The sequence below is a fragment of the Perna viridis genome, chromosome 8, assembly GCF_037379345.1.
Source record: "Perna viridis isolate PV_CMFRI_1.1 ecotype Kerala chromosome 8, ASM3737934v1, whole genome shotgun sequence".
Classification (NCBI taxonomy): Eukaryota; Metazoa; Mollusca; class Bivalvia; order Mytilida; family Mytilidae; genus Perna; species Perna viridis.
This window is the reverse complement of record NC_142452.1, coordinates 38786954-38803510: the sequence shown is the minus strand read 5'-3', so window position 1 is coordinate 38803510 and position 16557 is coordinate 38786954. Positions and strand designations below refer to the sequence as shown.

Genomic DNA, 16557 nt, shown 5'->3' with positions numbered 1-16557 from the left:
GATCTAGCCAAACAATATTCTTTCTTTCTGATCAGATCAGCTATAAAGTCAGCCTCATAAGAATGAAGGAATAGGTCAGCAAGTAAAGGGGCACAATTTGTTCCCATTGGAATGCTGACCGTTTGTTGAAAAACATGTCCATCACACTGGACAAATATGTTGTGATTAAAAATTCCAGCATTTTGTAAACATCTTCCTCTGGAAGATGATTTTGAATTATTTCTTACAAAGTATGAGGAATCTCTACCAAGAACTATATATTTGTATCTTGGTGTACCATCTTTTGGGGAAAAACAAACATGTATAATGTTTTAAGTTGGGATTTTAACTGAGTATGGGGAATGAATATGAAAGTGTTGCATTTTACCATGTGAAAATGAAATTGTTTTGAGAAACAAAATCATTCATGCAGTGCATTTTTGTTACAATAAGGAAGGGTTGGTGGAGGGGACGGGGAACGATGGTTGAAGAGGCGAGGAGTGAAAAATACGGGAAGCGGGGATAATGGTTATTATTAGGAACAATAACCGGGTTTTAATGAAAGGGGTCGGGGAGCGGTGGTCCGGAGGGTGTGAGGCGGTAATCTAGGGAGAGGGAAGCGGGTATGAAGTACCCCCTGTCCATCCCTCATCGCAACTTTGTATAGTTTGAGCTTTCCTGCGTATTTCATCCGCAAACTTAAACATCTTGTATCATCAAAAGTAACCAGGACCAACATTCATATTGTTTTTGATAAAACTATACTTAATAAAATGTGAGATTTGTGCTTAGGTCTGTAAGTCTGCAAGTGCAAGTTTACCCGGTCTTAAATACTAGTATCCGGAAAGAGCTCTGCTCTTGAAAATGGACGAAAGCACAGAACTTATTCATTACCACGAAAAACAAGACTGCTGCAAATTACTAGAGCATTTACGATGCATTCTGACATCCATAAAATCAGTATGCAATCCGGAAGGTAAGAGATCGTGTGAAACTCGACTGCTTGAATTTATAGATGATATCTATTTAACAGGAACTGATGCGACGTGAAACCTGTCTAAACCGAGCCTCAAGTAGATTTTTTTAAAGTCCCTTGATATTAATTTCAATACATTTTGATCCTGTATTAACCGAACACATCCCTCGAACCGAACAAATTCAATGTAGGTCCCGATAAGAGGTTCGATTTAGACAAATTTCACTGTTAAAAAATAAACATATTAAATTAAACTTTCGACAAAATCAGCCACCCAAGCTTTTATTTTAAAGGGTACAACTTCAGTACCATTTCACATAAAATTCAGACACTGCCAATGGTAAAGTGATTCATATAGTGCAGAAAATCCCATGCACCAAATAACATGCTTTTTTAGTCTACATATCTTATACTTTCACATGGCAATAATCATTTCAGCATTAAGATCCGCACTGTTCAGAAAATCACTATAATCAACCAATTGAAACCAAATCAAGAACGATAACCCTTGCAAAGTGCCAAATGCATGTATAATATCTACATAATTTTTTATCTCAAAAGCGCAACAACCTAAGAAGAACTAAGACTGATTTTGTGATCAGTTACTATTTCTGAACAAGAAATGAAACTGATTTCGGTGGATTTTTGACGTGCGTGAACCACCTTCTGTCTCATTTTTAGAAAGACCGCTACTTTATGCCGTATCTCTGTTATCTGTCCTTCCCTTGGTCCAAGTCGTTTTTTTTCCACAGATCCGATCGAATCATTGACTTTTGTAGCTGAATGTTTCATCAAAACATATAACATTCATTAAAGCATTTGTTACTACGTGACCCTTAAAAAAGAAAGGTTTATAAATGGGAATTGAGGGCGGATCCAAGACTTCAGGTTATGGGCGTAAGTAGAATTAAAGGCCGAGTAAAGCGAGGCAAGAAATATTCATGCAAAGCTATTTGTTTACCCAAAAAGGTCGTCTCCAATCAAGACACATGCACTCATGGCACTATGACAAGTGTTTTGTATTTTCAGTAAGCAGATCTAGAAACGAACACGAACTACAATGTACACGGCCTCATAAAATCCTGTTTTAATAAAACCATTTAATATTCCAGGTGAAACCGGTAATTAAAGACTAATGAAGGGAAGCAAGGTTCGAACAGAAATCGAAATTCGTTGGCGATGATGAAGATCAGAGAGTGTACACAATAACAAACAGGATGAAGATCAGAGAGTGTACACAATAACAAACATGAAATAACCAAAATAACGTACACATGAAGAAACAAAAGCAAAAAAGCCAAAAACTGGGAGCATGGAGCAGATGCTCCGTTATGGTAGGCGTCCCCTGCTTTTCTAGAAACACCCACCGAGTTGCTCATAAAATGTCAAGTCCAGGGTAGAAACAAACGAGAAAGGGAAAACATTACTTAATTGAGTCGAGTCACCCTGACACTAAAACTTATCACATGTGAGTACATAACATGTAGTTTTATCTTATACCAAATTAATTCCAGAAGAACTGGTCATGTTGCTATAGAATAGTATTTATTTACTCAGTAAATTACAGGTAATGCAATGCCCATATGATTTTTAAAAAAATATTTGAGTGATTCTCGAATACAACAAAAATTCAATCTATGGTGGCTAAGAAAACGAATTGGAACCCAATTTAGACACCACAGTATTGCGTGGCACACGTGGGGGGGGGGATTAAAAGGGTATAGGTGTGCGGCCCCAAAACGTTTTACCTACCCCATTCATACATTCTGACAATGAAAAAATATATATGTAATGCATTTATGTAACCCATTCATATACACATGTATATGAACGGGTGTCTATCAGTATCTACCTATCACATCAGGATGCTGATCAGAACATTTTACATTGTATCTAAAGACATTATCATGTCCGAGCTAATTGGATCCCTTCCTGCTTTTCAGTTTAGTGTTAATCTTTATTTACTTTGATGATTTTAAGGGTGATTCAATTGATGTCAAATCAATTACCAAGTGTAAATATATAGGCAATAATTTGTAAATTTTAACCCCAATCACATATACTGCAACTAAATTCCTACCCTTTTCTAATAATAATAATCATAAAAAATAGACCGATATGGGCAACACATCTTTACCTACCCATTGAAGTTACCCTACCCCCACCCTGTGCGTGGTGGCCAATATGTATAACCAAGCGGTCATTAAGATGTAAAAGAAGCAAAGAAAAACATAATTATACATAGTACAACAAATGAAAATCTTGTTACCTCCCACGTTTGTATGCAAACATGCCGTAAGTCAAATTCAATAAATGATGATCATTCACTGCTAGTAGCTACATGTAGCATTATGTACGTAGGGACTTACTATTATACTCCCTGGGTTGTTTGATTAATTAGACATACAATTCAGCCAGGTGATATAAGTTCGGAAGGTAACCTTTTAATCAGGTCTAGTATTTTTTTTCTAGAATATTGTTTCTTTAACACATAAAGATCGGTTATTTTTTTTAATAAAACCTTTTAATTATTTTGTTAAATAAAATTACGTTACTTGAGAATGGGATTGCTTGCTACCACTGGCGCTTTTCATATAGGGGGTTATATTTTTGAAACTTTGATGTGAAATAAATACGAAATGAAAAAAAAAAATCTTTATTTCTGGACCCACCACGGGCAATGTGAAATTTGATCATATAATTTCTGAATAGACACTTTTATATATTACAACACATCATTCTGGCAGGCCGTTGTAGAATTCAATAAATATTTCATGACATGTTAATAAAAATTTAACAACATGTTAATAAATATTTATCAACATGTGTATAAAATGATTTATTGATATCAATAAATAGATGTATTATTAACGTGTTGATAAATCATTTATTAATATCAATAAATAGAACTAATTATCAACATGTTAATAATTATATTTATTATAAATTCCACAACGACTTGCCATACATCTTCAAATCAAGCATTTATATATATCTAACACCTTGTTTAGATTCGTTACAAATTTATATCCATCATGTTCATATCTGATGACTAATGTCACATGATGTAGATCAAAATGGAGCTCAATTATTACTGTCCACAATCTTTTTTTGGATTTAGGATAGAAGTTGTGTGAATTTCGGATCATAACTTCGCAAACGTGACTAACAATACATATTTTTAGTCAATACTCAAAACTTAGTCGACCAAGTGCCCGTTTTGTGCTCTTTTTCTTCAATTTAACTTTTTTCATTGTGTCCATTTCTGCGGTTAGAAGTTAAATCCAAAACAGCTCACGAAAATTTACGATAAGTTGGACTTTGGACCTTACAGTCACGCAGTAGTAAACCTGACCTTGGGACTTCACTCTTAAAATAAATGTAAACAGTATGTCTTCATCCATGAACGAGACAACTGCATTGATAGCGGAAAGTCATGAACTAGTAGAATCTGGTAATGGAAATGATTCAAAGATGCTAGAACTAATATTAAAAATAGTTACCAACACTGACAAACGAATTGAAAGAATGGAACAAAAGATGAATGAACAAATAGGTGAATTTAGGAAGTCAATAACTTCTGTGTCATCAAGAGTATTTGAAATTGAAAAACAAGTAACGAACATGAAAAGGAAAATCCCTGAACTAGAAAACAATTTACTGGGATCGAGTTAGTGACTTAATTATTTGATCAGGTTAATACGCAAGTTAAAACCAACACCAGAAATATGATTCATCACCATTCAAGACTAAAAAAAACTTGAGATATTTTTGCTCCTGAAAACCAACGCCAAAATCAAATACCAGGTCCAGAAATAGCATCCCTCCTTCATCGTGTAGCGGTTGAAAAAACGGCCGCGTCAAAGAAATTGCTAAATGCAGTAGTAAGATAAAGCACTCAGTTACCGACTTGAAGTTCGGCCATTGGCATGTTGTTTTTTCTTTGTTAATCCAATTGGTTGGAACTACTTCAACTTCTTTACTTTTGGTAAATTCAACAATAGCAAATCGTGTCTGACTGTTCCTTGAATTACAAATTAATACAGTTTTCAATATACTTATAAAATGTTAAGAAATTAACGTTTACATTAAGAAAATTGCTTATGAAGTTGTACAATAGCTTACCATGTAGCTCCACACAGTGGAAATGCTACACGAATTAATTAAATATTAAGAAATAGAAAATATAAAATTTCACCGTATCATTTTGTGCCTAAAAGTGAATATCGATTCAATTAACTAGACGTAATAAATGTATACGTGAAATGGACACAATATATAGGATGTAGCCTGAATGACATGTAACAGTGTATAGCGCGTGTATATTGTAATCGTTGTGGTTATATAAATAAGATACAAAGTGATGTCATGATAGTTCACTCTACACGTTGACGTACTCCCAAACAGTTAGAGTGGGGAAACGCTCTCGGACCAATGTGGGGTTTGGGAGTAAGCCAGAGCGTCAACACAGCAGCCCAACCGCTAGTAGAGCATATTCTGACGAAGTTCTTCGGTCAGGTATCCCGAAGGCTGGGCTCCGCTACCTTCTATTACTAACTAACGTTACTAACAAAATCCCCGTTAAGGCCGGTCGTGCGAGATCCGTAATGATAGTCAAGACCGCAAAACCCCCCAATCATCATGATGTAGTTTTTAGTATATTGCTAAAATGAGGCTGGTAACAGCAGGCAGTGTAATATGAAAGTCCCTGCATACAGTATATTTTCATGTTCAATGGCGGATCTCCACCTGTGGGCTGTGATTAACGGTTGTTTAATGAGTCCCAGTTATCGGCTAGTCTCTCGTTGTTATCAACTACGGTTGAGCTAAACCAAGGAGTTAAATGTATATTTATAAATCCTTGGCTAAATTGTAAATCTTTTAATATATAAATCCTTGGCTAAATGGTAAATCTTTAAATAACGATATGTAGACCTGTTCAATATTCGGAAAAAAATAGCAGTACCGTACTTGAGTAGGCTTTTCTCCAACAATTAGCGTTTCCGGCCATAATTTTTGTCTCCTTTTGCATTTTCCTCCTAAAACTGTTAGGAAGAACTTATCGAGATTTCCTTATGAATTATACAATACACCACTTCATTGGTAAATTGGAGAATAAAACGAATAAATCCAATTTTCCATTGGCATTCTCAGCACGACAGCAGATGAAATCGAATTTGTGTGAGTGTAACCCTCACTGACAGTGACACTGGCCACAGCCTCCGATACTGCAGGCCTACATTTGTATATTATGCATATAAAACTGAACCCATATACACACACAACGTTATACTTCAGTTAAACAAACACTAGGTGACAGAACATTGTCAATTCAAAAAATTAAATTAAGAAGTAATGACTAATGTTCATTGTTATACGGTTGCACTCCTTGAAACCTTCACGTTTCCCATTTTAGAGTTCGTGCATTGTTTATCGTGCATTTACAAAATGTTTGTGTTCGTTTAAACGCACAATAGAAGCGTTAGTTTATTTTTTTTACTTTGATTATTCCCTTGATTCAACTCTACTTTTAATATTGTTTGCTAATATTAATTTATATATTTTCATTAATTCTATTATCTATTTTCTTTTTCATCATTATTTGTTATTATTATTTTTCATCTTTCGTTTATCGTGCATTTAAATGCACGCTGTGAGCGTTCGTCTATCGTGCATTTAAACGCACACTAGGAGCATTCGTTTAAACGCATGCTACAAGCGTTTGTTTATTGTGCGTTTGGTGAGCATTTAGCACAGGATTAGGTATTGTGCGTGCTGGAAACCTAAACATCTTAAGGAGTGTATATGTGACACAGAGACACACTAATAAATGATGACCAACATCAGACTCTATGGGCAGACATCCTAATTAATTTGAATATAATATTGGATATTGATGAGCATAGGTCCTCTGCAATTTATCCTTGATGGAAGGGCCACCAGAAGAAAGTGAAAAGTCCTCAATAAAAGTTAATATAAAGTACATTGTATAATACACGTACATGTAGTTCTAGGACCTAGGTAAATGAAATTTCGATGGTCCTGCATCAGAAATTGAGGGTCCCAGGTGTTGGAGTAGTGCTAATTTGAACACCTACTCACAGTAAGAACTTCAGGCTGAATGAAAATATACTTACAAAAATGCTCCATTTATTTTTGATAACTTCTTCCTGTGGAAGTATAAATAACTCATAACTTAAAGCCAGTTTTGGAAAAAAATATTACCCAGTAAAACTAGTGTTTCTAGTATCTTTTGCTGTTTTTTTCATTATTGCTTACATCTATTGATGCTTTTAATTACTTCCTTTCAGGTTTAGTTTGAAAATGTGATAACTACAGGGTTTAATTGAAGATATGGTTTATCTCCAACCAAATGGTGCTTGGTGTATCCTTGCCAGTTTCATTATAACGTTCATCTGTTTCTCTCATATTACAAGCCTTTCCACTCCTGAACCATTAAAACTACCTGAAGAAGTTTTATGCTCTCATAAACCACCTTCACAAGAAGAAGTCATTCAGGATGTTCGCCTCCACGATAGTAGTTCAGGTCATATTCAGAAAAGGAGTACTTTTGAGAGTTTACGAATCCATCTCCATTATGACGACAGTATTTACCGATTGTCTTATGATCACAGAGAACTTGTCCAGAACTTAGTGAATGATGCTGTTGTATACTGGAAGAGTGCTTTGATGGTTCGTCGAGGGGTTATTAATGTAAGACTAAATCGACAATGTTCAACACGAGATGTTCGATACTTTACAGGGGAGCGGTATTGTGTAGATGGATGTGCCCAGGAAACAAAGTGTGGTGATATTTACATTCCAGAATCTCATCTTGAAAGGTAAATGTTGTCAGGTTATAAAAATGAGGACTCCCACGCTTACCGTATTTACCATGTTTACAGTTGTTATTCATATTGTTGATCAATTAAATACTTGTTGATTCACGAATGTTATTCATATTTTAGAATATTAGTTAGAAGTGTATCAACTAATTATAATGGTAGAGTTATCGATGACACAATGACATGATGACTGTAGGGGAGATCCTTGATGATGTAGTTGATGTTGGGAGAATTTAGGGTGTTGTTTAATGTATTTTTTATGGTTTTATTCATGGGAGAAACAGATTCCCCTTCATTTCTCTCAGGGATTAAAGGAATTTCTCCACTCTCAATAGTTAAATTTTAGATTTTAACAATCTCGAGTGGAGAAATCCTGTAATCCCCTTGAGACTGAAGGAGAATCTGTATGTAACTTACTCATCAGCATATTTCATTATACAATGATGGATAGAAATTACATCTGTATACATGTACACTTCTGTCAACACAAATTTTAATTTTTCCACTCTCCACTGTAGAGATATTATGAGTGGAGTCGCAGTGTCTCCACTTTCCACAGTGTCTCCACTGTAGAGATATTTCCACAGTGGAGTTACCATTTCCAAAATTGTCTGTAGTTTACTAATTCTGTCTTTATACCAAAGTATACATATATAATGGTTCTAGCAGTTTAATAACATTTAAGTAATTGACATAAATAAATATTAATAAGTTAAGAAATGGAGCAATTTTATCCCACTTTTTACTTTGGTGGAGTCACAGTGGAGAACATACATGTAAGTGACTCCACTGTGGAGAGCGGAGAAATTAAAATTTTTGTTGTCAGTAGTGTACATGTATGTTATCTTTATCTCCTATAGGTGCTACTACTATGACCGTGCTACAGGTACACGTAGAAGTAATATGAACGCTGGACCTGGTATAGATACAGACTTTATTCTTTACATAGCAGCTAAGACTACATCTCGATGTGGTGCTGGACGGACTATAGCCTATGCTGCCCACTGTCAACAAGAACATCAATCAGATCGTCCAGTGGCAGGATATTTTACTATCTGTCCAGAATCAATCTCATCAAAAACACAGGATCATCTTCAGTTACTGTCCACAATTAAACATGAAATACTACATGCACTTGGATTTACAGGTATAAATGGATTGATATGTTAGAACTACTTGTAATTTAAACCCCTAACCTACCCTATTCTCTTCCTTCCAGATGGAGCATAAGGTCATCACATTGCCACTCAGCACTTCCTTCGCCAAAACTTCTGCTTCACAAATCTAAACAACTGTCAAATTATTCACTACTTATCTCTTACAAAATAATTTCAGATATACAACATGTGCCTTAAAGCAGACTGTCAAAGATAATAGTTGAATCACATCAGTTTTACTGGCTCAGTAAGGTCTCCGTATCTTGATATTACGTACTTATCTATATATTGTTTACGTCAACTTTGTAGCATCATGTCAACAGTTTGAATACAGTGAATGAACATGATTGCCTTTTATTATTTAATAACCAGCAAAGTACTAACACTGAACCCCACTTCATGACACAGATAAACTAATTAATGCAATCTTCAGACCTATTTTTCTTCTGTTTTAACTGGAATTCAAATTTTTTCGATTCTGGACTTTTTACTGTTTATGTCAATTTCCACTTTGTTTATTAAGGATGTAGACCTAGTGTATTGGACACAACTCAAATCATTGGAACGTTTTTATTCAGCATTTCATATCAATATCATGTAAGCTTCAAAGTAACTTGGACTGATTTCATTCTGCTTCAAATGAAAGCTTGATAGGCTGTGGTGAAATTGAATATAATGCAAACATATCACTGTTTTCAAGAGTTATGTCCCTTACCCTAGGTCTACCTCCTTAACCTCATAAATTCAGGTCTGCAATCTTTAATCATGCTTTATTTAATAAAAGATTAAATTCTTGTACTGTTATGAATGGTAAACTTGATATGTGTACATGTATCGGTGCATGCACTTTAATCTGTAAATCTGAATAAGAAATTAAAAATGTATGCATTTGGGTCTACAGTTTTACATCTATTGAGGTATTGTAAACCATTTTATTTTTGTGCATTCTATTTTTTGTGAGTTAGGATATTAACTTTATTTCACAGACAGTTTAGGTTTTTTTCTAACTTTCAGACTCTCATATATGTATTTTGTTGTAAAGAGCCTTATTTCGGGCAATTTATATTCATTTTTTTTGTCTTGCTCAAGAAATAAGCAAAAGTAAATCAAAAAAAAAAATAAGCTGGCTTACAGATATCAAAGATTAAATTCCAGGCACATCAAGGATTGGCGTGCCAGGCTTACACCCCCCTAAATTGGTAAGAAAAAAAAATTTCACCACATAATATTTTTTGCTTTGCTTTGCACAGCATTTAATTCAAATTACGCCCCCCCCTAAACTCGAATCCTGGATCCGCCCCTGAATTCTGATCACATTTTGTAGCAGTCTTTTAAAGAATGATTTCATGCAAATTCTGTAAAATGTGATACACCTAAAAAAGATACATATTTTTGTTTTTGTAATCAAGTTACTTTATAGGTCTATATGATGAAAGGTATAATTATTCATTCCTATCCGTCTGCTCTTAGGAGATAATCCACATGGAAAGTCCAATAGTTTCTATTGTATTTTAGTGTCATTTATATAGTTATTTCCCTTAATTTTGAATTCTACAGTGCATTCTGAAATAATTTTTATCTCCTATGAAAAACAAGGGTTATTTGAAAAACCACATATCTCTTTCTGTTTATCATGAAATTTTAAACAAGACATCAAAAATAAAAATATGTAGGCTTTCCAACCATGAATTACAATTTTTGCATTTGTTGAGTGCTACTTTATTCTTCATGTATAATTTGTAGTAAGAATTTCAATTGACTATTTCACCTTTGCAGGTTTTATGATCTGACCATGAAATAATGAAGTAAACTGACATGTTTTGAAAGTACCAGCATGTTAATCTTTCTATTCCAGCTGGTCTGTTTGCCTTTTACAGAGATGACTCAGGAATACCATACACACCAAGATTTCCAGAGTCTAATAAACCACCTTATAATTCTGCCCTTGGTCTTTATCAGTGGAGTACAAAAGTTGTCAAAAAATATGAGCGACAGATGTGGAAAACAGCTTCAGGTTATGTTACACATGAGGTGAATCTCTTAGTTACGCCTCGGGTGGTACGTGAGGTTAGGAAACACTTTAACTGTCCTACATTAGAAGGTGCTGAGTTAGAAAACCAAGGAATGTTTGGTACATTTCTCACACACTGGGAGAAACGAATATTTGAAAATGAGGCTATGACCGGCACGTACACACAAAATCCAGTTATATCTAGGATCACGCTAGCTTTAATGGAGGACACTGGCTGGTACAGTGTTAATTATTTATTTGCTGAACACTTGGCCTGGGGAAAGGGCTTAGGTTGTGATTTCGTTAAAAGAAGTTGTTTAGACTGGATAGATACACAGAAGAGAAGAAGTGGTGATATTCACCCTTTCTGTGACAATGTTAGACAAGGTATCCTAAAGACAGAGTGTACCAGGAGCCGTGAGGCCATTGCATTCTGTAATTTACAAGAATTTACTGGGCCTCTCCCATCTCATTACCAGTATTTCAGTTCCCTGCCTGGCATCCAACCATTTCATGTAAATCGTTATGGTGGATCTGTAACTTTAGCAGACTACTGCCCTTATCTTCAGGAATTTACATGGAAGGATGGAACGAGAACAGTAAGAGACTCCAGATGTGCAATGCAAGAGAATAACCCACATCCGTCTTTGAATTTTTATGGTGAATTTTATGGGCAGGGATCAAAATGTTTTAGCCATTATGGTGCATGGCGTATACAACAGTGTAATATTATATATCCAGTTTCTCACTCAGGTAGTGGTTGTTACAGCTATGACTGCATCGAAAATCAGGGCTTAGTACTGTATGTTAAAAGTCGGTCATATCAGTGCCTAAAGGCAGGCCAAAAAATACGCATTAGTTATGTTGAATATAAATATCTCCATGATGGGTTTATTGTTTGCCCTTCCTGCATGGAAGTGTGTGATTACGGTGGATTTGTTTGCCCACCGGAAAGAGAACCATATCATGTTATTGATGACGTGCCGCAAAGGGTTCCTTGTGGTGCTATGGAGACAAAGGTTGTCATGTTTACGTATCTAATTTCTTTGTTAGTTTTATACCTTAATTTCTATTTATGATGTGACAGTGTACATATTGTAATGATAGCAAACAAACTATTTATGTTATTCTCTGCTCTCAGTCTTCAGTACTGTAAACAGACTTATTTTTGCAAGCAAGTACATACCTGTTAGTCTTTCCACAAAATCAATAAAAATAAATAATAATTTCCCACATATAAAAGGAAGATTTGTGGGAGGTTTTTGGTGAAAATGATTATATTTACTGTGAAAAATACTAAATAATTGAATTCATACATAAAAAATTTGCATTTATGTAATTAAAAAAAATCTATACCAAGGGGAAGTCAACTCAAAGTTTGTAAAATCAGTAGTCAAAACAGTACAGAAGATATATTGAGGATTTCATATGATTTTCCCCGAAATTCAGGAAATAAACTTTGTGACAAGAGTTCACATAAAATCATGTCAATCAAGCCTTCACATGAAATTCACATGATTGTTCACTTGCAATTCATGTTAAGTGAATTTCATGTGAAAGTTCATGTGAATTTCACATGAAGCTTGATTAACATGAATTTCATTTGAAAAGTATTTGCCAGTGTAAGTTACACATGCCCATTGACTACTGATACCAAGCAGTTAAGCAAAAATGATCTTCTAAGTGGTACTTATTTTATTGTATTTATATTTTTTATTTATGCTTTTGCACATTTTATAGTTAATTTTACAAATCAATGAATGGCTACTTAAAATTCATTTTATCTCATTATTATTTTATATTTTTTTCATCTACTACTATTGCTTTTGATGCTGGTTATTTCTGTGAAATTTCATATACATGTATGTTTGACTTTTTATTTAGGTGCCCTGCATTATAGAATTGTAAATTTGTTGATTACCATATGAAAATGTGCATGTAGTCTAAAGAAAAATCAGATTTTCGTAATCATATTTTGTAAGCGCAGAATCCCAAAAACCATTCAAAATAGTAAATGAAATAAATATGTACAAAAATGTATACTATTAACCATACAAAGATGTGCATTTTGCATGTATAATTTTGGTAAAATGTGTATAATGGTCTATTTTAATTTTTTTTATTTGAAAAAATCTGTTTTGAATGAAATCCATTGTATCACAAATTTGTAAAGTAATATAAAGGTATAATGTAATATATTTACATTTTCAAATAGTTTTACCATCTAGAAATGTTCATTTACTTTAGAAATTCTCTAGTTGTTTATAGAACATTTTTTGTATTATTTTTTATATTAAATTCTATAATTTTTATTTATGAACTGCATAAGTTTTGCAATCATATTCATGATATAATGGTATGGTGCTGGAATCCCCATAGTCATACATAGTTTAGTTTTCATGCAATACACATACTTTGCAGTTTTACTGAATGCATTGTGATGAAATTTTAACACAAGGTTCCATACCAAAGAGTTTTTGTCTTAACCATGAAGGGGCTTAAAAATGCATTTATAACTTACATGTACATGTAGCATAAATTGAACAGTATACTGGTTTGGTCCTGTTTTCAAGTTGGTCTAAATTGGGGGTCCAAAACTGAACTTTTTTTATTTCAACAAAATTGCATTCTCATTAACCATGTTTTAAGGTTTTCAATTTTTGACCCAATGTTAAATGGGTCTAGATTGAGGTTCAAAGCTTTAACTTATACATGATGCTTGTTGTATGTCATTTGATTTCATATAAATGGGACACTAGGGATTATTTTTGTGCTGAATCCTAAGAGAACTACCATTCGATATTTATAGGGGGAGAGGGGCTAGGATCGAATTTGAAACAAAAAGGCAGGATCTATTATTATATATTTATCGTTTAACTTGAATAAAAAAGTGTAACACTTAGCGGTGAAATAAAATAAAAGCAGGATCTAAATTTTCTCGAAATAGAAAGGCAAAATAGAAAATTTGATCCTAGCCAAACACAAAAATCAGACAGTTGCTTTCTTTTCCTGTATTTAGGTGTAAAATTTTGGATTCTGATTTCAAACTTTTTTACATTTTTTCATGATTGTTTAGATGAATGTATTCCATGAACGTGCACTATCATATTCATTTGAAATCAGACCTATTGTGACTGAATGGAACAATTAGGTCTAAATTTAATTTCAATGATGTGTATTCTGTAGGTTTTTTTTTTTTTTGCTTTTGAAAGTATCATTTTATGCTGTTCTGTAGTGAATCTTTCAGACTGTGCCATATTGCAGAATTGTTTTTAGTCAAAAACAGTAACTTGTGCATCAAATTTTGGTCTTCATTATTTTTTAGGAGAAAAAAACAACATGTGAACAAGTTGGTGTACATTGTTTCTGTAATGAGGTATTATCTGTAGAAACTATTTTTTTTATAGTTTTACTCAACATCAGGTATTGTATTTATCAAAAATGAATCTCATAGATTTTATTCTACCAATTACTATGTGAATGCATTTATTTTTTGACTTATGTGATTAACTCCTGCATTTACACATGTAGTATCTGTGCAGTTAGTGCATTCCATAAATATCTGTTTCATGATTAAAACCAAAATGCATATTTTTTAGCCCACACCAGACATAATTTTTCTGTTGTGGATATGAACCTGTACTCCATTTCACAAAAAATTGTAAGTGTATAATTTGTGAGAAGTGATGACCTCACATTACTTTGATATATTACGACGTGATTACTAATGACTTAATTTATACTTTTTTTCGTGAAAAGGACTGCAGGTTGTAAAATATTATACAGGCTGACAGAGATTGAATTTTAGAAATTTTTCCACAAGGTAAATTTAGCAAGTACTGAAAATTTACACTTCCTAAATTGAGGTTTTTTTGGGTATTGTTGGAAGCTATTTTCTGACATGTTCATTGGTGCCATCCTAATAGTTCCATTCACTTAATGAGCTGAATGCAGTCGACTTATTAATATCTTGATGGTGGTGGGAGGGGGGTAAGACATGTTTTGCATCAAAATTTTTTGTGTTGGTGGTACTCCTATATATCATGGGTGTTCTGCCTCCAGGACACACTTTTTTATGAAATAGCCCTTAAAAGTCCAGTTGATGTCTGTCTCAGGATGAGGTCTTATTTTTGTGATCTTATGAACATCAGTAGTACACGGACTTATGATATTAGTGTACGGCATGAGACTGGTTAGTCTCATTCTCAATTTATTTTTCATCCTGAAATTCTAAGCATTCAAAACAAACCCACCAACTCATTTGTACCTAACTATCTATTTGGTGCACAGGCCCCATGCAGGTCCAGGTGTCAAAAGAATAGTCCTGCAGCAGCACTAAGCTTGTCGTAAAAGGCGACTAAGTAGTGCTCAGAAACCTAGCTGGGGGCTTGGCGCTCTGCCCACAGAGCAACTGGGATGTGTGACCCAGGTGGTGGAATGGGGTACCCCTGGCGTGTTACATGCTGGGGTTGTCAGGCTATAATACAGAAAACATGACCGCAAACCATAGTGGTGCACTGTATTGGGAAAGATGCTACGTTCCTCGCACGTTAAAGAACCCTACTGTGGTATTCTCCCGGAGTAGGAACCATAGGTCTCCGCCACAGGAGGCTAAATTGCCCGGCCCTACCCACATCCCCCTATTTCCAGTGGCAATCAAAATTTCTCGACCCCATTATCCTTGCGTCCCATCCCATTTTTCATATCATCATCATTTCATGTTCATTTTATCATCCACTTCATGTTCATCGCCTGAATATAGCTGAAATATTGCTGCTCGGGCGTTAAACCCCAACAAACTTGGTGCACAGTAAAATGATGCATACTTACATGTACATGTATCAGAATTATTTTTATTTTTTTAATACATGTAGTGTAGAAATATTTGTGTGTTATACATGAACTTAATTGCCATATTGATGTACAAGAGGTTTTTGTTGTCTTTACTGTACGAACAATCTCCTCACATGCTTGTAAATTTAAAGACTGTGTGACAGGACTTACAAGCACTAATGAAAGGATTACTGTGAAAGTACTATTGTTCATGGGGTATCAATTTTCGTGGGAAGGCTTATCCAGGAAATTTGATTCCCATCGAAAGGGAGATTTCCATTGTTTGTACTGAAAATATTGAGCCACAAATTCAAGAATCCACAATTGAAGTACTTTCACAGTATAGACATTTGTTGTGTGCATCATTTTATATAAATTTACTTTGTGCAATATACAAGGCTGTTATTTAAAGGCATAAAAATAATTATTTAGTTTTTTTTCATTTGTGACGAAAATTGCACATACGTCTCGAAAAAACATTTTATTTATTGTACACTTATTCACTGTGCTACCATTTAATGTTTATGGGGGATCATATTAAAATTTAAAAGCAGGATGATTATGTAAAGTATACAAAATCAACGATACAGGACTGATTAGAGTACAAAAATAAAAAGACAGGTCAGAAATTATACTGAAGAAAATTCAAGGATACAAAATTTAATTCAAGCTTCCCCTAGGAGCACCTCAAGGAAAAACACAAAGAACAAACCATTAATCATCAAAGAACCAAAACAAAAATTCAGCTCCGACACC

At 34.2% G+C, this 16557-nt stretch overlaps 1 protein-coding gene across 2 annotated transcripts; it reads left to right on the top strand.

The window, feature by feature from the left end:
- Window positions 1-4006: 4006 nt before the first annotated feature.
- On the top strand, window positions 4007-16225 carry LOC148610425 (leishmanolysin-like peptidase). Of its 2 annotated transcripts, none has more exons than XM_088543252.1 (4): window positions 4007-4943; window positions 7267-7797; window positions 8661-8947; window positions 10813-16225. In XM_088543252.1, the coding sequence occupies exons 2-4, from the start codon at window positions 7310-7312 to the stop codon at window positions 12045-12047; spliced, it is 2010 nt and encodes a 669-aa protein (XP_088399378.1). In that variant the 5' UTR covers window positions 4007-4943; window positions 7267-7309; the 3' UTR covers window positions 12048-16225. The 2 variants fall into 2 exon arrangements, with proteins under 2 accessions (XP_088399378.1, XP_088399377.1); XM_088543251.1 differs by lacking the exon at window positions 4007-4943 and adding an exon at window positions 4983-6136.
- Window positions 16226-16557: the final 332 nt, after the last annotated feature.